At 30.3% G+C, this 25,260-nt stretch overlaps 1 protein-coding gene across 2 annotated transcripts; it reads right to left on the reverse strand.

Moving 5' to 3' along the window:
• Window positions 1–264: 264 nt before the first annotated feature.
• LOC131846624 (endochitinase) lies at window positions 265–24,176 on the reverse strand. Of its 2 annotated transcripts, none has more exons than XM_059195973.1 (11): window positions 24,134–24,176; window positions 15,021–15,085; window positions 13,635–13,804; window positions 10,801–10,966; window positions 7,834–8,056; window positions 7,166–7,289; window positions 6,378–6,575; window positions 4,296–4,592; window positions 3,246–3,485; window positions 2,624–2,701; window positions 265–1,418 (listed from the first exon to the last, which is right to left on the reverse strand). In XM_059195973.1, exons 2-11 carry the CDS (start codon window positions 15,076–15,078, stop codon window positions 1,296–1,298), a joined length of 1,677 nt encoding a protein of 558 aa, XP_059051956.1. In that variant the 5' UTR covers window positions 15,079–15,085; window positions 24,134–24,176; the 3' UTR covers window positions 265–1,295. The 2 variants fall into 2 exon arrangements, with proteins under 2 accessions (XP_059051956.1, XP_059051957.1); XM_059195974.1 differs by lacking the exon at window positions 24,134–24,176 and adding an exon at window positions 23,987–24,113.
• Window positions 24,177–25,260: the final 1,084 nt, after the last annotated feature.

Below are 25,260 nucleotides of genomic sequence, written 5' to 3' on the forward strand. Positions count from 1 at the left end.
CATCGTCATCTACTACATCCATCAGTGGTCAAGAAAAACATAGAACTCTACTTTCTCTATTGCTACTATTTTTATTATTATATACTTTGAGCTTCGTTAATATGAATTAGTTACAGTCATGAATAAAAGAAATTTGTTTATTATTATTATTAATGAATGAATTAGATGTTGAATAGTATAGTATTCAAAAGTAAGTCTTCCAAAAATTATATGTGGAAATAACATAATATAAACGGTGTAAACGGTATATAATAAAAACGGTGATCTGTTAACAACATTATTTATTATCAATTATTGTTAGAAATAAATTAATAACCTTAAATAACCTAGTTAGAGAGAGAACCACTCTTCAGAAGTCCTGAAAATTTCATTTAAATTCAGTAGAAGTCGAGAAGCGTGTAATTGGCTGCCAGGAGAGCCACGCCAGCTTGTAACAAATTGTCCAAGAAATTAATATTATGCCTTCTCCGTTAGCTAATCGAGTATACTGTACCGGATTAGCTTAGTGGCAAGAGTAGCGAATGCTACGGGCCGTGCGCATTAAGGGATTCGCGCTTGCACTTCTAGCTGGACATAATGCAACTAAAAGTTTTTTTAATCTTTAATATTTTGTTTTATTTTATGCAAAGTCTAAATCAAGAGAAAGATTGGTCGTTTGTAAGTATTGATTTATTAAAATCTAAAATTAAGAACCGAATTAAGAAACAATTTTTTTAACAGGTTGGACCTGTTAAAAAATTTGGTTTCTTAATTCGGCTTAAACCGCCACTACGAGCATCATTGAACTTATTTATGAACGTCTATAAAAAGTGAACTTTTATAACTTCACAATCACTTTTATAACTTAACACAGTCTTGGAAATAACCAATTATACAAAACTATTATTAATTCAAGTTCACAATGAGTGAAATATGTGGGTATGTATGTGTTATTTTATCTTATGAGTATTTAATTTAATATTAAATGTTCTCATTTATAAATAACAATTACATCCTAACCTATATCTGAGAATAATTATCACGTAGAATTTTTGAACTACATTTTTATGAAAACATATTGTACTAATCTAACTAGCAATGACTAATTAATCTATCATATAACAAACATTAGCGTATTATGTTAGAAAGTGAACAAAATACGACAATATTTTATTCATTAATAATTCACAGCGATGTTGCTAAAATTGTAAAGTACGTTCACAATTTTAGCAAGTAGAGAATGTTAAAAATAATTATTCCTATTCAAGTGCATTTGCAATATAATATTAATGCAATATAAATAATATCTCTTAAAATTACGGTGAGCAATCGAGACGTTTAGCATTATCCGGCCAATCGCAAACGTTTAGTTTTGAGTTGAAGACTGTCCCGGGTAGGCATGTGAACTGGACCGGTTCCCCATTGACGCAGCGCCAATACTGTAAAAAGAAATATATATTTATTATTGCCTTCAATGGACTCTGAAGGTCTTGCGGTTTATCACATCGCTTTACTTCGTGGGTTGATTCTCGTATGATGTATATTATGTATGTAAAAAAGTGTATAATAACACAAGCTCTGTTTTGTTGGGACTCGATGATACTGTGTGAATTATCCAGGATTATTATGATCATTATACATCTTCACGAAAGTTATCCCAAATAGGGTAGTCAATAGCATGATTAACTGTGACAGTCACCATGCGTGTCGTGTTGAATGAGGTAATTGTTGTTTACATACAAATTCTTCTATGTTTTTATGAAGCAAGAAAAAAGCTTACTGCCCTTTTACTGAAGCATTTGGATTTTTATCAGAATTTCTATCAGCAGAGTATCAGTTAGAGACAATTACTAATTATAGTTTATTCTGGACAGATTTGACTTCACAACTTACAACAACCAATATATAAGTTGTAAGATCACTAAGCAATGACGAGATCATTAATACAATTGCAATCTAAATCGTGTAAATAAAGGTGTTAATTTTACCACAAAATTTCACCGTTGTGACTCTTAAACTGCCTTATAAGACGGAATAATGGACGGAAATCTCTAATGTATTGACCCTTGCTCCTAAGGTCACCTAAAACGTTATTTAAATCAAATATCGTAATGAATCTTAAACAGAAAAACCTCTACAGTTAAAGCGTCCAATGGTGTAATTAGGCCAATTTCACGAAATGTAAATACTTGTCCTATTTGTCAGGCAAAGGAATTTAAACTATATTTCCTTATTGTATAAGTCTGAATATTTGTTATTAGTATCTCTGGAATAGATTAAAAAATATATATTTTTATATCTGATTTCTTATCTGTTCAATGCATTACATATGTAAATAGTAGACGAGGTTAAGCAATCTTTAAAATGCTTTAATTCAATTCAATCTCTTTAAAATGTCATCAGTGTGACCTATTTAGGCGCAAATTAATGTCTCTGGGACCTCTTTAGTTTAGGATACACGTGGACTAAGTTACGGCTACAAGTAATGGCTAATTTATGTAGATATATAGCGTAATATCTAACAAGTTATAGAATACCATTACATCTTGAAAGCAAAACATGAAAGTCTTTGTTTAGAAATTCTTATGAACTGAATATTGGGATTATTTTTAAGAAAAAAGTAGAAACAGTTAACAATAATTACCTTATCACAGTGTTTCTTATCAGCAACATAGTCTTGTTCAGAAGTACAAACGTCATCAGGAGAATCTATCTCGTTCTCCTATTAAAATAATTATTAGGTTTAAGTATCACGCAATTTATATCTATATTATTTGTCTTAATCACATGGCCTAACTTCAATTTTTTTTTCTCTATAAAATTTATTTATTTATAGCCCTTATTCATATGTATATACAATATGAATAAAAGTTAATAAATAATTTAATTTGAATGAACTGAAAAAAAAACCTCACACATTAAATTAGTCAGTATTTTTAATTAGTGAGTACCGCAATAGTTTACAGGGAATACCATTGTTTTATTCTAGCAATCTTCCCGCAATTAAGCCACTAGTTTCCATTACTAACAATACCCTACCTCTGTTATTTTATATAAATGTGAAATGTTCTTGTTTCTAGCTCTTAACAATTTCACGCTTTAAACAACTGTAATATATTTGTATTAACTAAATAATTTAGTATTATTGACTACTTTTTCATCTAATTAATAAACATATTCCAATCGTACGTACAAATATTTATTTTATATTTGTAAAGTCGGAGGTAAAAACTTGTATAATATACCAGCAACTAAAATAAAATTACCACAGGCAATTCAGCATCCACATCAGTGCTAGATGCTGTCGTAGAAATAGTTGTTGGTGCCTGGGTAGTAGTTGATGCAACAGCGGTAGTTGGTTGAGCGGCAATAGTCGGCTTAGTGATTGTAGTCGGCTTGGCGGTGGTACTAATTGGCTTGGCAGCTGTTGTAGGTCTCGCAGTAGTGGGTATAGGATCTCCTTCTGATGGGTCTGATGGTGTCGACGGTGGTTTTGCCCAATCCGGCTAAAAATAATAATATACAATCAAGACTGCTCTCCTATTAAGTCACATTTCATTAGGTATCTTTTTTAAAGACAATTCTATCACCCCACCAAAGGGAGAATACTGAAAAATATATAGCAAAATAATAATAACATCATAGCAGTGACAAAATTAATTTCTCACATTCTATTCTATTGCTATACTATATTATGTATATCTTAATACCCTGTAATTTCTCTGACATATAAGTATAAGTATTTTTAAACCTGTATTTAAAATACAACTGTAAATTACCTTTTACAAGAAAGATATATTGCTTACATCTCATCACAACAATTTTGGATGTTTCTACGCCATATATCTCTATTATGTTATGACGTAAAATGTAATTTCCAAAGTAAACATGTTTTCACAGTTATAAGAATTTTATCACTCTTATGAATATATGATGAAGGTTTGTATTTATTGTCGATCTACTTAACGCAGTGTGAGGTACATTTCTTTATATGATTGACATATTTGATTCGTATTTCGATCACGGTAATTTGGGATAATTTGGGTAATTTGGGGCAACTTTCTTATGCCCCATCATATAAAAAGGTTAATCCATCCGTCATTATTATTATCAAATTAAAAGTATATTTTTATGTACGAAATTTCATTAGAATCTCATAAGAATGATTATTCTTATTAAACTTTTCTGATCAGATTTAGTTCAATATAACTGGCAAGAAACTAAACTTTCATTTCAATTTCTTCTAAACATTCATTTTGAAGTCAACATATATTACTAACATTCCATAAACTAATTAATTACATATGCATACTTACTGTAGGCGTAGTGTTGCCTGTACGCGGAGGAGGCACAGTATATGAACTCATATGCTTATGAAGCAGCTTTATTAAGGGATTCTTTTCACCACATAAACCTTGGAAGTCGTCCATATCAATAGCCCAGGTCATGGCTCCCAAGTAGCCCTTTTCCTTGATCCAGTTCATTTTGATTTCCACACTACGTGTATCTTCATAACCGACCCATTGAGTGCCCTTGTAAGCATAAGGACATTTTCCATGTTCATCCCATTTCTTGGTCCAGCCGGATTCATCTTTATCAACTTCAGTGCAAATCTAAAAAAGTTATTAATAAAAAATACCTTTATATGTATCTACAAAATTTCACTATAAATATATTCAATTAAATATTGCGTCCTATATATTTTTATTACCTTCACATATATATTTTTAATAAGTTTTTAGTTTAATAAGTACGCATAAAATATCAGTATATGTATGTATATATTCTTGAAATTAATCTAAATAGATAGATCGTATCGAAACTATTTTATGAAAATTAAGTATGTTAGATATAAATATATTTTCCGATTCCTAAATATTGCTAATTCGGTGTACTTAAGCATTAAAAATCATACTACTGAACGTTCCTATAAACAGGTAAATTATGGTTATTAAGGTCTATTATTTTAGACCGTATCCAAGTTTATCTTTCAGCAATTTAGATGAAATTTAACAAAACACTTCAATATTGTACAGGCAGGCTTTAATGGGTATAATTACTGGCAGCTCTTTCCAGCACATTCGTTTCAGATAACCGCCATTCGTTTATTGACCATCATTATACTAGCGAGGTTCCGTACCGCTGTCATCCTTCGTCAATGTTTAGTATCCAGGAATCAGCCAATTAGAAGTTGTTCGAGCATATTGTCATAATATCTTCTTTTAGTAACAAGTTACAAACAGACGCCTTGAACTTGATGATACTATAATGGTAAAGGTATCGTTTTGTCTATTGAGAATATCTAACACAATAATATATCTTTGTATACATTTTTAGTATTTGTTTGTTTACTACTTTAAAATATTTCTTGAAATATAAAAAAATTACAAACTTTAATTAACTAAAAAGAATTAAGTTATCGATACTTACATAGGCTTTAATAAATGTTTATCATTTGAGTCATATAAGAATTAAATACACGTGAATCTATTTAAAACAATTTTGCGAGACCTTCCCATTAAACCTATATTATTATTCCTAGTAGTTACTTAGGAAGTTGCCTATTTTGTAAGTACTTACTTGTATATATATCTACAATGCAACAGACATTAGGGACACGTTTAATCTGTTACTCATTAAATAATTAAGCAGGAAAGCAAAAATTTTAAATTAGTTCAGTAGACAGAGCGACTTTAATCTGCCTGACTCTACAGGGAGAGCACTATGGGTTTCACATTAAAATATGTTACTCTAATAACTTTTTAATCATTTAAGTTGAAACTATAATTCAGAATTATAAATGCCATAAATATAGATGAAGATAAATGTAAGTGCTATATTTTTGTTATTTACTATTAAATCTAAATTAATCGAAAAATATTTAAAAGCAAACAAGATACTCAAAAAAAAAAATATATATATATATAGATATGGTAATATAATGAGTTTTAAACTATTAGAAATAACTCTCAGTTGCTCGTTTTGCTTCTTTTACTGTTACTGGCTTGTATATTTGCTACCCTTCTATACAAATACTTTGTGGAGTATAAACAAAGCCTATACTTTTTTTTTGGCGTCTATTCAAGGAGACACAATTTAAACAAACTCCAATCAGGCGCGTTTTAGGCGTGTGTGTGCACAGTTGTAATGTTTATAATATAAACATTACAACTGTACGCTTACGCTTAAAAAGCGATGCACATTTTTTTGCATATAAATTAAATCACTATTAAATAATAGGAGTTGGTGATTGAAGGTTGAAAATTATGGGTTGTATGTATTTTGTAAAGCCACATACTAAAAAAAAAAAAATTGTCGAAATAATGAAAAAAATTTTTTTGAGCAGTGGACACGAAACCTGTGACACCAGAATTTTATATATTAGATAAAACGCTTACTTCGTAATAAGCCCAAAAACCAGTGGCATTAGTATAAGGTGCTGGATCTCCACCGCCTGCTTCTTTGTTAATATATGTTCCCAGGTTGTAATTATTATTTCCAGAGGACAGAGTGAAAGATCGACCGTAAAATGGTATTCCAACTACCAATTTATTTGTAGGACAACCTTTATCTTCCCACAGTTGTAAACCATCGTTCTGTAAGAGCAAAAAGGTTATTTAACATATTTTTTATGTAACTTCATTGGTTGAAACTATCAGCCTACGTGATGGTAAGTGGTAACCGTCGCCTATATATATGTAGATATGCATGAATGAAGCACCACGGATATCACTTCATGGATATAACACCTGTGGTACTATTCATTTTACAAATTATACTACATTATCAAACATATAATGTAATTAGAAACACATCTATGTGGATATAAATCATTTTACCCTTAGATTTATCAAATAATTCTTAAGAGAAGATGATCCGATGCTACCGAATGCTTTGTTTAAACTTATTTATCACTCAATTCTACGTACATGACAATTTAAAGCCATTTTCCTCGTTTAAATTGGGATATTTTTTAATTTTTATCGCCTCACTTACCATTCGTGGGTAATAGTGGTGATAAGTAGATAGGACCTTAGGTACATGCAACTCAATGTAGTTACTTATTTTTAACATCCAGCAGATAATTGTTAATCAGAGACTTTATGTGCTCGATTTTTAACAGACAATTAACTGTATTAATGATATAAACAAGAAATTTAAAAAATAAGTATATAAGGAGACTTACCACATTGAGTTTCTCGTAAGCCCACTGGTCATGAGGACGTTTGTATAGAGGAGAATGCACATCTGCAAAACCTGCCCAGTTGCCACGCAGATCATATGACATCACATGAATAGCATCCAAATCCCTATAAATGAATAACATTACTATTTAGGAATATTTCTACAGATACTGAATACGTGCACGATAGGTATACGATAATATAAAAAAGACTCAAACAGTAAACTCAGATGATCGAATGCAAATGCTATACAATAGTAATACATATATGTAATTGAAATTAAAGTTGAAGTAAATATTGAACAAGTTCAGTGAGCAACTTAATATTGTTTACAAACAAATTTGTTATAACAGTAAAATTGCTAGTTCCACGGAGTATTTTTTTGATGTTAATGAATTATGTTATATTTGTTCCACGATAGTTTGTTCAAATAATGCAACAGCGATTGCTTTTAAAATAATTATAATTAATTAAAAAAAACGCTTCATTAACAATTAACTGTATCCATTCTCTAATTTATATCGATACTATTCTTTTCAAATATTATTAATCTGAGAGACGACGGCAGACGAATGATAATGAAATCAAATGTATCCCACATCATGTATTTCTAATAATTCGCAATCTCATATTGCATTTAGTTACCATTATTAGTATTACTTATACTTACTGACAAAGTTCAGGTACATGGTATCCTTCCATTAATCTGAAATTAGCGAGTGGTACAGCAGCAGTCAGCTCCCAGCCTTTACCAACCCTTATGAAGGCTCTTCTCAATTCTTGTACCAAGTACAGAAACCGATCCTTGTCTGAGAATGAACCACCACGGTCTGCTGCCCCAGGGTACTCCCAATCTAAGTCGAGGCCATCGAAGTCATATTTTTTGATGAAGTCTGTATAAAAATACAGTTTTTTTATTAATAATAGTAAATACTCATTTTAAGCTAACTCACAAACAAGAATTTATCCTAATATAGTTTTTTAATATTATTTAATATTTTTAAATTATACTTATTACATTATGTTTATTGTTTATTCTCCATATCTCTATAACTTATCTGGATCTAAATCAGTAATTCACAAATTTCAAAGTAAATCCTACACACTATTTAGTCCGGCTTACTTTATAAAGTAACCTACATTTTTAGTATTTTAAAAATTTAGGTTACTTTATATAAAAAGCAGGTATTGATTTCCTTTTCATCTATTCTACTTACTTGAATAACCTGGTCTTGTCCTATTTAAATATTTAGCCCAGCTATAATAAAATCAACATTGAAAACATCGTTTTAAATTACGGACAAAATAAAAGTATCCTAATTGAATAGGTACCTACGTAAATCTTAGATAACGAGAGTAACACAGGATTCACTTTTTTAAATGTCAAAAAAGTGGCAATGTTTATTCAAAAATTCGAACGATCACATTTTATATTTAAATGTATATATCTGACTGGCTCTCCAGTACTGAAATACAGATAACAATATCATATCAAATCAAAATTCATGTAGAAAATTTTTGCCGCTTATAAACAACCAGTTTTTCCAAGTCTAATTCAGTATACAAATTCAAAAGGAAAGAAATAAATTAAAAATAATAAATTACATATAAACAAATTAATCCGAGAGCTAACAATAGGCTCGCCCACATTGAATATTTTAATCAGTGAAATGTAAGGACGTCAAGTGTTGCGGTCCACACAACATTGTCAGTTGACAATACCTCTAACTAACCCATCTGGGATAACAATCGCAACGGTATATTTATTTTAATATGTCTATGCAATTATTCACATACATTTTTCATTAAGTACTGTTTAACAAAACACAATTAATTATCCTGGGCACTATTATCATAGAAATACCTAGTAAATATGTTAATTATTTGCTAAAGCAAAGTAAATAGGCAGTGTATGAAAATAAAAATTCTCTGCGGATTCTTCAAAATATACCAGTATTATTTACTCAACATACTTCTCTACCTAATTGTAGCATTAAATATGTGTAAAAATATTATGACTATTTGATGTTTCGTTATTTGTATTGATAATATTATTTCCGTTTGTATTGGTACTAAGAGTGTCATTTGAAGTACCTAAAAAATAAAAAAAACTGTTATCCTTTGAAGTATTTATTAACATTGGAAAATGTAATAAGTACATAGTGTCCAAATTATTATACAAACTAAAAGAATAAAGACAAAATCATATATTACAATCTTTTTCAATTCTTGTAGACAAGAAGTGGTAGTAAAGTTGAGTTTATACATTCTTGTTTCCAAGCCAAGATATAAGTAAATGTTTATTAAAAGCTCAAAACATAAAAGGTGGGTATTACATATAGCCATTCAAACTTTTTAAAAATAGAAGTAAATAATAAAACATTCTTACGATTAAATTGAAAAAAAAAAACTAACTTAAACTCTGATTCATTCATATTTTTAAGTAGACACCAATAAATTGTTACTATCGTAAATGAATCATTGAAATTTGGTCATGTATTCATGTATTCATATAATATGAATAAATACCAAGCCTCTATAACAATATTGAGTTCACAGGGAGGAAAATCTCAAAACTCTACTATAGGACCAGTAAAAACTTGAAGGATTAATGTAACGTCTCCTATAACGCCTACTACTTTTAATTCGTTATTATTAATTCAAATTTGCAATAAATAAAGCATATTATCGTACTTATTTCCATTCTGTTGATAATAAGTTCATTAAGATTCAGTTCAGTTTCGCTTGTAAGATGTGACTTGTTTGCCAAAATCGAACAAGGGAATTGTAAATGATTCCTTAATATCGCAACGTAATTGGTTTTTATCTAACTAAAACATTTTTTCATTATTCAATTTATAAAGTTTTTATTTTATTCAAATTAATTATATAGCACTACGGTATTACGGGCATCATATTTTAAAAATATATGTGCTGTTATTTTTTACGCTAATACATATAGTTATATGTATATGTTATATGTATTAACGTGTTATAAATGACCGCCACTTAGTTTGTTTATTGTACGAATATATATTTTATTTTATGGGTATTAGTAGATACTGTACTAAAAGCATAAGTAACTATTTTTTAATAATAAATAAACTCAAACAAGTTCTAAATATGTTACATATTATTGTCACGTCATTAGTACATTTTCCGCCTCTTTGTTTCTGACAACACGCGGAAAAATTATGTTTGACCGCATAATTCACTGAGTGTCCCCACAATGAAGTCAGCCTTTGTTACCCCTATTTCATAATCCATATTAAAATAATGAAGAAGTGTACGTAATTGAGATAAGAGAATGAAAGTTGCTACGTTACTGTATATTGCAATATTATTATTGTTTATAGATTAATTCAGGTTTACATAAAACTTGAACATAAAAATACGATGCTGGGTTAATTACAAATAAAAATATTTTTACACATTTTTACATATTAATAAATATTGGGAGCATTAAATAAAATTATCACGATAAATATCCATTTATGTGACGTGCATAATTATACTCTTTTTATTACGTAAAATGAAGGCGAAGATAAAAACGGTCATAATTTTGTGAAACTGTACAAGAGTCATTATTATTATTATGTAAAAACTAAGTACTCAGTATCCCTGACGCAGTACTTACCTACAACACTTCTAACGAATGCCATTCTTGTGCTCTTCTGGCCGACCATATGTGAATATTTTTTACCGCCTTCCGCCCACCCTCCAACTGCTACCGTAAACTTCACGTTCGGATGTGATGAACGGAGGGACGTGAAATTACGGAAACCATTGTTATCTACATCCAGCTGCAAACATAAAGATATATGTTATTAACTATCCCTCCCTGCATTGCATGTTTATTTGCATACAATTTGTGTAAATATAGCAGATTATAGCCATTCTTAGTTCCCGCCGGTGAACTAAGAATAAAGATTACATTACAAACAAGCTCGACCAATAAGTAGATATACTCTAATACCTCTGTCTACTGTATTTTTCAGGATGTAATTTAAAAATCTATAATAAAGTTTCCTTTCGAAATGTAGTCTACGTCTATGAGCTGCGGAGTCTGGTCATTGATCTCAGCAATAAGTTAGGACATTGTGCTTTGTACAGGACGTTATCCTTTATAGATTTCATCTACAATCTCTATCCCTAACTACTCCGACATACTGTATTTTTTAATTTAACTTAACTTAAATTGAAAAAGTATGCAGTTGATATTGCAATATTTTTCTAAGAAACGAAATAGATTTTAATTTATCAAGGCAAGTAAATTTATTTATACATATTCAATGCTCTGTTTACCGAGGTAGACTTTCTAGGTAGACGTATGCGTTGGTGCCTATTTCAGCCGCCAAGCAACTGCCTAAAGTTGAGATATGGCAGTGAGATTACATTGGATGTCTAAGCGTCCAGATTTGATTGATATACATGATATCTTAGTGACCAGGAATGGCAACGCATAAGGCATATCATTGATATACGACTGTGCCCGTATTTTAATAGCCGAAATAATTTTTATGATATCCAATTCCTTTTTCTGATAGCCTGAGTATAGAGTCCATTAAAATCATAATGAATTCATAATAGTACCTATCTAGAATAATAAAAATGTTTAGACATCACCTACGCATTTTCAATTACCTACAATTCTCTTCTAGATTTATAGATCACATATTTAAATATTATTATTTATATTACCTAGTCCAATGGTTAATGCGCGAAAGTATTTACTTTCAATATATTTAAAATTGCACAAATGACAACATATAAATACAACCTAATATTCTCATTATTTAAATAGCAATACGATTAATTTAACAACTTGATTTTTATAGTCAAACCATTTCTTTTTTGTTCGGCGCCTGCATTCATTAATACCACAGCGGTTATCACGTTATAATGTGACGCTAGTGGTACCGGTCATGTAAATGCATGTCTTGAAATTGTATAATTATCATTAGTTTTTTAAATATCCATAATTTAACTTGTTTATAGTAATATTATAAATCTGAAGAATTTGTTTTATTATTCGATTGGTTGAACGTGCAGATCTCAGAAACTATCAGTGTAAATTGATAAATTATTTTATTGTCAGATAGTTCATTTATCTAGGACAACTGTAGACAGTATAACATCAAGCTACATCAATAAGAGCAGAGCACCGACGAGAAATCCTTCAAAAACGGAGAAATTTATTCTATTATGAGAGGTTTCATTGCCATCATGTTTTGTCGTTGCTCTGTAACTCATGACAAAGTTACACGGGTCAGCAATTTACTTATAAATATGGGGATATAGCAAATAACTGTAGTGTCAGTAGACCACGATGCCCTCAGCTATTAATCGGTTGTCAGTTCATTATGTCACACTCATGACTGGTACAACGTTCCAACAATGTAACACGCACATTTAATCAAACTTGTCACAGTAAATTTATATGAGGGCGAATATTCGAGATACTCAACTGACATCGCAGCCTCGATAAACATATTACCCTACTATCTCTATGCATACGAATGCAAATATTAGCTGAGCGTTATTGTTTTGATGTCCTAGTTTTTAGACCTGCATTCGTAATCCAGCAGATATTCTAGATATTTCAATAGTGTTTTCAGAGCGTATGAATAAAATGCAAATTGTGGCCTTCAACAGGAATCGTACATAGATATTTTTTATATATAGTTATCATACTAACATCCCTACTATTACCATTGACGGTCTCGGTGGTGTAGCGGTATAGAACGCCGCCTTACGTTCGCTAGTTCAATTCCTTTTCCTTTCTTTACACGGAACAAACATTTATATTTGAGAGTATGATATTATTAATATATTAATCTGAATATTTTCTAATCACATTGGGTATGTATTTACAAAAAAATTGTATTGAAATATTTCTAGGGACTAGATAGCGCTGCGTAAATTATCCTGTATTAAAAAAATAGTAAAGTGACTGTGCATATCTTATTACGTGTTATTTAATTATTTATAACGCTTTATTGCCATAACATTAAAAGTAGACACATTGAAAGATATAACAATAGATTAAAGAAAGATGCAGGCGCAGGAGGCGGTCTTATCGCTAACACAAACTAATATGCAAAGATAAAATATTAGTTTGTTTGAGTACTCCAAACTTTAAAACTATCTGTTGTACTTGAAAGTATATGATCAATGATGCCATATCATATCATAGTAAGATGACATATCCAGGACCTGTACGAGCTTCCAGTTCTATTGATACCAATTCTAGTTTGATACATTTTTATTAAGTCGGAGTTGACAAATAGATAGTTGAAAATAAACCGACTACTTATATGTTGTTTTATATTGAATATTATTTCATATATTTCAATTATAAACCAACTGCCTCATGGTACATGTATAATCGTAAGACTACCTCAAACGACAATTGTTTTCAACAGTGATACATACTCCAACGTAATCTTAAGGAACTTCCATTATTCTTACCTCAGGATCAATTATGAGCACTTCACTACTCTTCTCAGTGACTCCAATGAATGAGTATATGATATGTGTGCACATATCAACCGGAATATCGTCAATACCATACCGACCAACACCTGGTCGGTATACCGCCCAGTTACTGAAGTAGCATACTACACGCGCTCTGCCATCCGCTGTAGACAATTTAAAATTCAATAAATTTAAATATATTTATACTTTTCTTAAATTTGATCATTGCATATAATTTAGGAATACTATTATTATTATCAATAGATTTCTTATTGTAATGAGTTGTTACGACATTTCATATGAACATCAACAACAAACTCAATGCTATCACCTATCGTATAAACGAAGATAATCAGGTAGTATAATTAGGATATACATAATTAATCTACGCATAATTAATATGATAACTACCGTATAATCTGTACATAAAGTGAAATAAATGTGAAAAATTTTAACAGTTAAACTCAATATACATCTATTACATGAAATACTAAAACTCTATGATAATTAAAGAAATTAATCATCGGCTTGGCCACTTCCGATATTTACCTAACTAGAAAGGAATTAATGACTTATTGATCGTAATATACCATTGTAGTATAATTTAACATTGTTTTGATGTTTGGAAATACATACGGTATAATATCGTTACAATAGCAAAAATTTTGTCTATTAATAAGTAAGTAAAACTATTTATTTCTTTCGACTTAATATAGCTATATAATATATACTATAATATAAATTCATATGATAAAAATATTGGAAGTCATAAAAAGTTAATTAATTTTATAGAATATGCAACTTTACTTGATATATTTATTTATGTGTTAATCAATAAAATATTCTTAAGTATGATATAAATTCTGTTTTAAGATAAAATTAATTAAGAAAATGTACTTATCTTTGAATAAACATTACAGTGGCAGTAATTAAGTAAATCCTTGTGTATACAATTTACATTGCGGAATAAATGTGACTTAGTTTACCATAAAATAGAGTAAACAACACAAGTTAATAGAGTATTGTGTAATTGCATTTTACTAGTTTTTACTACGTACATATAACTTAAGTTTGTTCTTATGTCATTATGACAAATAGATAATTTTTCATGTAATTTGACTGGTAAACAAGCTGATGTCGACTTGATGGTAAGTGGTAACCATCGCCTCTATACATGAATAGTCTACGAATATCGCATGATGCCCATGACAGATGATACAGGACTAAGATACTATATCTCTTACTCTCTTAATTTCGCTATCTTATCTCATCCTTTAACTGAAAGATATCTTACAAAGCAAATTACTCGGCTAATAAAATAAGATTGAAGACCCACTCTATTGACTTTATACAAAGTCTAGCTCAGTAAACTGTACTTACATTGAACTGTAGTTGTAACAGCAAGGAAGACGGCCAACGTCGCAAGTAACGCTCGCATTTTGAACCTGCAATGAATAATAAATAAATTTCAAATCTTTTTAGTAGCTTACCTTAAGTTTTATATTTATTTATAGTATAAATTTGTTCATCGTGAGGTAATGGAATAATAAAAAAAATTTGTAATATTATTAATATGTCATTAAGAACTAAACACACAGTGTATTATACACCCAATGCAAGAATGGAAAAAAACAAACGAAATAAAATATCTTGTCATCAATGTTTCTAAAATAAGATTTCTAACTAAAACCGTTGCAAAAACTATCTACCACTTAAAACCCCGCAATTAGAGATACCTGGGTAGTTTTGTGCTACCGTAAAATAAGCTTATCAGTGCTCTTGGAGAGGGTTCAGTAACAAATGTCTTGCTTGCGTAAGGAGTATCCACGCCATAAACAGAGATTCCAGCCGATGTTGGTCAAATTACTCCCTAGTCTATAGTTTTATTATTTTTAATAAGAAGTAAGAAAATATAATATTAATCTTATTATTATTATTATTTTGAGCTGCAGCTGTAGGGCATCTATATGAATTAATAAAGATTTTTTGAAAAATATACAATAAATCTGAAGCAAAAATGCAAAAGGATCTAATTATTACCAATTTTATTTCTCTGTAAATCTTCGGCACACGGCACTCTATTTATAAGAATGTGTAAATGTGAATGTGCTTCAAACTTAACGATGAAATTTTGCCTTTTTTGTCAGATGGAATAATAAAATCAGTCTAACTTTTGCAGAAGACAGAATGAGATGACTAATTTGAATTTATTATCTAACTAACAATATAAAAGAAGTTTTTTACTTAAATATACTTCTACGACTCAAATAAAAATTGTAACTATTTATAAGTGGAGTAACTTATTAAAAAATGTACTAAAGCTTTAGTGATATTATCTGCCACAATTTCAAGGTCTCATGAAAGTCATCTTCCAACTAAAACATTAATGACTAAAATGATGATATATAATTAATATTTTATTCCCATTATTTTTAATATTCGCCTATAAGGAGTCATTAAAGAGTCAAAAGAGAATGCGAACGATCGAATGAGGAAAGATTTTAACTTAGAAATGCGCTGCATATTTATGACTTTACTAATTTCTCCAATTATGATTTGATTAAACTTGGTAATTATAATTTAACTTCGGCAAGTCGTTGTTTGCCAACAATTAAGATTCAATATCACCGAGTCATGTACACAAAGCAATCTTATTAAATATAGGTAGGTACAAATTAAAGAGAAAATTTAATTGAGTATATTATATTAAATAATCAATCATTGTTCATATCTTTTTTTTACGGATAATAATGAAACATCTATACAAAAATTAGTGGGGCACTAGTAGAGGAAGATTTGATATGTGTCAAAATGATCAGAAATTGGTGACTCCTGGGGAAAACCTGTGTAAGTACGTACGTTACCAGCAGTAGGACCATTAATCAAATCAAATCAGAAATCATTTATTCATGTAAGACATTTTAGCCGCTTATCAACGTAATATTTTTTGTATTAATATGTTTTCCCTACCGTTCAGTTCAGTATACAGATTAAATTGAGAAGAATTGGCAAGAAACTCAAGATTTTTTTCTTCCAACTGCACGCCATTATTAACAGTAAATAATTTAAACTTAAGTTGGGAATATAATATATGTATGTTTGAATTTTATTTATATTTATTAGACTTCTATAAGAAATGACAAATGGAGTACCTGTACGTACTAGTTACTAATCTAAACCGGAATTCATTACTACATCGTTACGTTTTTATAAGTTCCTACTTTTTTCGTCTCGTTTCTTAATAGGTCACAACTGTATAGTTCTTCCTTTATATTGGACAGTAAATTTGTTACTCTAATATTTTTTAATAATAAATATTGTATGCTAATAATTAAAATATAAATACCTGCAATTCATTAGATCAAGTACTACATAAAGCGAAGGGAAATTATTTATATTCCTCTGGGCGGAATGTACAAACGTGGTTCTGTTTAAAGAGGAAGATAAAACTCTCCCGCGGGTATAATGTTTCAGAATGTTCAATGTGTCTAGACTGCAAAATTTTAACTAAATCGCTAGTCTTGATGGATACTTAAAGACACAACTTATACTTAAGATTGTTTCATGTAATGATTATTGATAGTTCATTAGTTACTTAAGAAAACACTATTTGAAAACTTTCATATCAGGAGACAACATAAAAATGTCGTCTTAATACATATTTACGTTACAAACTTTAGACATCCACTATGAATATAAACATAGTCGGTTAAATAAGTAATATTGACATCCATTCAAATTGGTGAAAATCCTCCTCATATTTATTGCTTGAAATATCACCAAAAAAAAAACAAACTGCTACCTACAAGTTTGTTTTCTTCTTGGTGTGCAACACAGTAGTGTTCGTACCAAATAAATCCAGAAGAGTACAAAGACTCATACCAAACAGTACATGCATGAGAGACAAGTTATAACGGAACACGGCGTCCCTAACGGGGTCGAACTGCGAGCTGTCAACATTGTCAACATACATACAACACGCCTGACCTGGTGCCCGACACATCTTTCATTGTGTCCACAACAACAATAGATAGACTAAAAGTAATCTATTATAAGATCTGTTCCAAATCGCAGTAAGATTAGAACAATAACAATGGCATTGTAGCATCAAATTTAGTTACTTGTCTCTTTCACACCGTTCCTGTTTGTTAAATATAACTGTTTAATTATTTTTATATACTATATATATATAGAGAGAAATCGTAAGTTAGTAATAGCTGGTTTGCTAATATTTGTTGAAAAGTAACATTTGTATGGTCACAGCAACCGATAGAAATAACGAATTAGTATGTAGTTTGTTTACATAGTAATACATGTAGTAGAAAAAGAAATGATATGGCCTCAATATAGACAAGAAAAAGCAGTGACACAATTGACCTTCTTGAAGTCACTAGAACAAAATCTGTGGAATTTCTACTAACATGAAGTTTTATACTATAATAGTAAATAATGTATGATTGTACATTAACTATTAATAAAATATTGTAACAAAAACTAATATATTTTTGTAATAAGTTTTCTCGTAATCATAAACTTGTATTTAAAATTTAAACTAAATGCATCTTATTGATACACTAGTAAAATTCTAATAATTTTATTCTTAAAAGGACGACAGAGACCGGTTGAACATCTGCAGAAGCGCGTTGAAAGTAAATCAGCAATTCAAATTATCGCAAATCAAAATCCAACTCATTGAAAGCGGAGTTTGTTTTACACTAAAAGTTGTGACGGGAAATTAAAAATTAAGAGACAAACTGGTATAGATATAATAATATTGAATCGTTTATGTATATAATTGTAGGCGGTATGTAATATTGACCTGTGGTTGATTGGTACAAAATGCTGCAAGGCGTTAAGTCCGCCATATGTACTTACCTTGATATTTTGTGCATTGAAGTTATATAAATAAATATACCTTCATACAAAATCTTTGTGATATAGATAGACGCAGTTCAGTATCAAAGCATATATATATACCTATATTCGTAGAAGGATAGAATTACAAACCTGTCTCTAACATGTTTATTAACGCATCGCATTATTTATTATATAAAAATTCCTTGAATCATTTTTATTTATGTTTAATTATTTTGTTTTTCATTTATCATTTTTTATTGCGTCTGCACAATAACAATGTAATATTTTATATAAAAAACGCAAAACACTCAGTCATTGGAATTTTCTACTGGTGTTCGTCTCGCGACAAACAGCTCAATTACTTAGAAGCCATAAAGTGCCAAAGGCTTGAGGGTAAACGCCGAATCCCCAAGTGCTCGTTAGTGTCATAAAACACAGCTCTATTGCCTTATGAAAAACCGAGGGATATCCAATTTTATGAAAATCATTAATCGGTGTTTCTTAACGTCAGCTTATTGAGAATTTCCAAATATACCGATTTATACAACTAAAGATATACTAAATATTGCGAATAGGTACAATTTTTAGTTTACTGTCGTCAAATGTAATAAATGTAAATCTGTAATATATGTAACATTTGTCTAAATCTACGTTTTTAATATTTCTGATACGCAGAAATAAATTCAATACATATCTCACTTTACATTTTTTTATTTACAAAAAATACAGTAAAAATACAACAATAAGTACCTACTAGGTAAGAAAAGAAAGTAAGGCTTTGCTAAAATAAATTTTAAATTATTAAACATGTGAATGAATAATACATTAATACACATAATAATAATCTATGACAATTCACACAGCGCCATCTAGACCCAAGTTAGGCTAGCTAAAGCTTGTGTTATGGGTACCAGATAACTGATACAAATACATATATACTTTTTTTTTCGTAAATATATACATATTACACATCTAAAATACCCAGACCGATACAAACTGTTATATTATACATATACTCATGAATGTCTGTGCCGTGCGAGGAATCGATCCCGCGACCATCGGAAGTAAAGCGGTGTGCTAAACCGCTAGACCATCGAGGGTAATATAGTAACTAAGACCATACAATCGTCTACAATATGTGCCTTTATGCCGATTAAAATCATTAGCTTATAAGTTTATAATAAGGTAAGACTAGCGGCTAAATGTCTGTGACTCAATCTACGTAATCCTAGTAAACAAAAGAAAATCTCGCTAACTTAATGAAACCTACTGAGCGTATTTCTAATAAACATGAAAACGTTATCCAACTTAGATATACTCTAAGATGTACTATAATCATGCCTCCAGCGATCAGATAAAGATGTAATAAACGAACGAATATATTGTATCGAAACTTTGTTGAAGAGTCACATTGTTTAGTATGAAGCGCATAACTAGATAAAACAATTCTCCCAATATAATATCTAGGCAAAACGGTGAAGTATTATTAGATTTACTAAAACAAAATAAATATATATGAAAATTGGTATTGTTAGACACAAGAATTTTAAATTTAAACAAGAGCTCTTCGTCGGCCGTCGTCTTCTTTGGATACCTCCATCTCTTGTATTTCAGACACCAAGCAGCTTACTTTATAAGCTGTGTTTCATTATAATCGAAACACAGAATCTGTGCAATCGAAGGAATAGGAATACATGAGTACCCAATATAATGCTATTCATATATGTACTTAACGCTAACTATCAAGCAAGCCGTCCGATTGTTTGCCATTCTATGCATAGTACATAACCAAATCTAAGAGATATTATTCAGATAATGATAACGTATTATTATGTATGATTTACAAGGTACTACTACTGTAACAAAATAATAACTACAAACTCGGTAACGACAAATGTCAATACCATCTGAACCTAATCGACATGTGACGATACACGCATCGCTTACAAATCACTGTTACATAGCAAACAAGCCAGTGTTGGCTTTGAGACTAGAACTGTTAAAAGAAATGCAATATCTTGACTATGTAAGTATATATATGTAGGAAATAGTATTTAATTCTTTTTAAATACTATTACCTACATATACATACCTATTTTTTTTATTTTTGGATGTAAGATACGGGTACATATATAAAACATTGGTCCCGTCTAATAATAAATAGATAATATTAATATTGCTGTGAACATTAGGCCTATCACTAATCTTTAGAAATATTGCAGGTACTAAGTAGGATAAAATGTTTAAGCAACTTTACATTCCTATTAAAATTTTGACTACCCCATCTATCTAAGATATATACGACCGGCGTTACTTGCGACTTCATACTTGATATATTCGTAATATTTTTTTTTTGTAAAAGTGAATAGCATTGTACAAACACTACATATTACGGAAAGTTTGCTACATTAGTGAAAACTACATTCATATCACTTCGCCGTTTCTGAGATAGGCGTGTCAAGCCTACTATATATACAAAGAACTAGGCAGAAATGTTAAAAACTATACTTTACATTATTACTATTCATAAGTATGTTTTTATTATATTTAATATATAGATATTTGTATATTATCATGTGACTATGTGTCATATATTTAAACATAAAAATACATATTCTTATATTCTTAATACTATCCTGAACTTTTACACGTCTCGCTCTACAAGACACGGTACTGGCAGCGTTCACCATAGAGACGTTTGTTGAATACTAACACGATGGTGAAGTGACTTCACCATCACCAACTGCGGTCTGTGCTAAGGTCAGCGCCCGAAAGTGAAACCCTATGTCTACCGATTGCATATGCCCCAATAACAAATCTATACTTATAAAATCGTTTGTCCTGACTATTTGCGCATAGTCAGAACTATTATATTTAGAAAGCAACGTATTTTATTACGTAACCGTCGGTTAAGAAAGTATTATTAAAAACTTCAACTTAAAGACACTAATAATACAGGAATAATATCTCTGAAATTATCCAGTCTAATATAAAAAATATTAAAATATGTAGTAAGCACAAGATTTATTACTTTTTTTTAAATACGCGTGAGAAATAATGGTTCATTAAAAATATCATCCAATACGTTTTAGAATTGCAGTGATAGAGAGAGTATAATATGCACAAAAAACGACCAACATAACCATGTTCTCAATAAAGCATCCTCCTTTTAACGTCGGTTCAAACGTAAACAAACACTACATTCAAGTTCAGCTGGTTATGGAAATCGCATTAGATCTTGAAAGTTAATAAGATTACAAACAATTTGAATATATAAACACTTTCACATGAATACGAGTTCAAGTTTAAAGCAAACAAGTAAAATTTAACACAAACTTTAGAACATTAAGCACCTAAATGTTCATAATTAGAATCCTGCACTCAGCAATATATAAGTATATCAGTATAAAATTGTTAAATCCTATTAATTTTATGTTATAAAAACATTACTTATAAAAAGGTAGGTATATATTATACCTGAATTAACGGTATAAAAAAATTTTTGTGTAGAGTGATCTCAAAATATTCACCTATAGATGGCTACTTTATTAGGGATTAACATACAAGTTAAAAACAAGGACAGTTTAAAAAAAATATTACAATTTTCTTTAGCCGCTAGTAGCTCTATAGACTTTGTGAGAAATAAATACAAAAAATATCAAACAATCTCGTTATATCTTCTCTTTGACTTCTCTAAGCCAGGATTTACCAACTGACAAAATAAGCGATGCCGCTCATGCTAGTTGAGATAAAAAGGTAGAGTAGACTACATAGATAAGTATTATTTTCATTAATTCCTATTATTTTCCTTATCAGCGATCAAACGCCCTATAATAACTGATAAGCCTGTTTTAATTGTAGTCAGTTCTACTCGCAACAAACCTTTGTGGTGTGTCATGCATACTAATTATAAGGGAATAATACTAATACAGTAGTCAATAAAATTAAACAAAATAATGATTCATTCAATAAAATACGGATTAGTCTTATAAATCTGCCAATGGTAATAAATATTGGGGACGATATAAATAATTACCTAATGAATTTGATTTATCACCAACAATTAATCGATAGTAATCTTTCGTTGAATCAGGCCAGTAGGTAAATAAAAATGTAATATTAATTTTTAATATTTAATAAATACTAGTGCACTACTTACTACACACTAGTTTGTGCACTTTCTTTAGATAAAAGATAGCTCAAGTCTGTCCCGCAATCCAATTTGTTCACGTCACATTTAATTAATGGTTTCATATTATTTTGTTTAATTTATAATTTAACAAAACAAACACGTATTTTTTTTATACTGTAGTTTAGTCGTAAAGTAGTTCGAGGTGGATAGTCAGAAAGACATACTTTCCTATTTATAATATTATTATAATCAATGGCTTATAGAAAGCCTTCCTGATCCATGTATAAATGGTAACTATCACTTATTCTGTATAATATAAATAAAGAGTACACATGTGTACCCCTAATTCTATATTAAGTTATAACATTAAACATGACCATGTCAGATCGGAAGATAACGAAATGGAATTCTGTTACAATAGTAAGTTAATGCATTACCCTATCACGTTGGTACCTACTGTCAGAATACACCATGAAAATCGACTACGACCAAATGTTATTTGCCCTCTCCATGACTCAATGAACCTTCAATGTTTATCGGCACTTAATGTACCTACTTCGAAGTCAATCCTTATTAATACACCATATATATTCGTTTAATTTATATATTTATCTAAGTTGTTGTTTAGAAAAAGTTGCATTAACAAGCTTCTCCAGTTGTCGAAGAGTATTAGTAATAATAATGTTATGGATACTAGACAACTGATATGAATACTTAAATTTTTACAAATACATACATAATATGCATAAAAAACACCCAGACCGATATAAATGATCATACTTATATGTATATACAAATGTTTGTACCGTGCTAGGAATCAAACTCGCTACCATCGGAATTAAAGCGGTGTGCTAAACCCCTGGACCACCGAGGCCTTCATGTATTTCTTAATTAATATTCTTCAACAACTGCAGAAATTTGTTGATGTAACATTTATGTGTGTTTGTATTAAATATTCCCGATTGTAGAAATAAATTTGGTGATTATTGCCAAAATCATACAATAAAATGTTGTAAATAACATACATGTACGGCCCATTTTATTTATTTTATTCTAACTATAGAAACCATTGTGTGTCCTAATTAATTGAAACTTTCAACATTTGTAAACAACAAATAAATAGAATCAAACGATTTATTTAAGCAATGAATATTGTTAAGTAAACCTATTGCACTAAATGAATATGTAGGTACTCGTATTTTATGTAGTATCTACCATAATAGTTTAACTTACTTTTCAATTCCACTTCTAACAATACACACAATAATTATTATTGTAACAAAACTTTATATTTTATTGTTTATATTGTTAACTTGGTCTTAACACGAATAATTTTATTGTAAATAAAGGTATTTACCTCTCTCCGCTTTTTTTTATTGTTTACTATTATACGTTTAGCACTTTCTTATTATTTTTCAAATTTCGAACACTAATATTATCACATTGGCCGTTATATTCACATGTGCGTGTTATTGTGTTGCGTGTTGTAGTATGCGGTACTCACGGTTGCGGTGTAGCGGCGTGCGTGCGATTGTGCGGCGTCGGTCGCTGCACCGCAGTTATATGCGCACGCGCACCCGGCCACACGTTGCACAGGGTGTGTCGGGATCACATCGTACATGTTAATTTTTTCCTGTTGTTTTTGTTAAGGAAAAATTTTGTTTATATTGAAATTTAAATGTACTCATTGTTTCCTTTTTAGGATCTCAAACAGATAAAAAACTTACGTCGTCAGACTGTGTGTCCGCTCTTTTATACTGTAATATATTTTAGCAAACACTAATATGAGTTGCATGGTTTAAAATATGAGTTCATTTATATTTTAATAAGTTATACCTTCGTAAATATAAGTACTTAATTTTAATGAAATATTTTTATTGGCTTATTTGAAAAAATGTTAAGAAAGAAGATTGTAGCCGATGTTTAATAACCGAATATAATTTACAGCTCTGTAAATTTTAATAAAAAATATTCAAATATATTATACGTCATCTTAATTGATAAAACATAGCATCAGCCTGTATATAGATGAGCGGCGCTCCATCGACAATCCCCAAAAGCGCAATGTGTCAAACAATGAGATCAATGTTGGTAAGGTCAAGCAACGGTCTGAAAACCAGTATGCCTGGAAAACGGCCCAAATGCCTTATTACGCGTAATAAAATTTATGTGCACCTTAAAACCTCCGTTTCCAGTTCACCCTTATTTTATTCCTTATATTTTTATATTTACAGGCGTACCCTACATAAACTGTCTTTCCAACTGATTACCACAGGTAGACTTTGTACAAAGTAGCCTGCCTAGGTGCCTCTGTCTCACCCGTTTCAGACAGCCACAATACAACTTCTTTGTAATCTGTAATTAAGTTAAAAGGTGAACTTTGAAATTACAGGCTAAGGAAGCATAGATTAGAAAAACATCATAGTCTTTTGGAGCTATTCCAGAAAACAATACATAAATGTTACCTAGTACCACACACAAGCACACACAGACACACAATATCGCGCATTCAACCGGGCGCCTGCGCGCGCCTGGGCGCTCCACACCGGCGCGCCCGGGCGCCTCTCCGATCGATCCCCCGTCCAATTCAAACGGGGATCGAAATTACGACGGCCTGAGCCGAGGTTCGAA

This window comes from Achroia grisella, unplaced genomic scaffold (assembly GCF_030625045.1).
Source record: "Achroia grisella isolate CSIRO2021 unplaced genomic scaffold, CSIRO_AGI_Agris_v1 utg511, whole genome shotgun sequence".
NCBI lineage: Eukaryota > Metazoa > Arthropoda > Insecta > Lepidoptera > Pyralidae > Achroia > Achroia grisella.

Bases quoted from the DNA above. Each gene is read 5' to 3' on its own strand.
- LOC131846624 (XM_059195973.1), bottom strand. From the start codon at position 15,078: ATGCGAGCGTTACTTGCGACGTTGGCCGTCTTCCTTGCTGTTACAACT. The intron at 13,805-15,020 runs GTAAGTACAGTT...AATTGTCTACAG, and splicing joins TGTTACAACTACAGTTCAAT to CGGATGGCAGAGCGCGTGTA. The intron at 4,593-6,377 runs GTAAGCGTTTTA...TAACTTTTTTAG, and splicing joins GTTTTTGGGCTTATTACGAA to ATTTGCACTGAAGTTGATAA.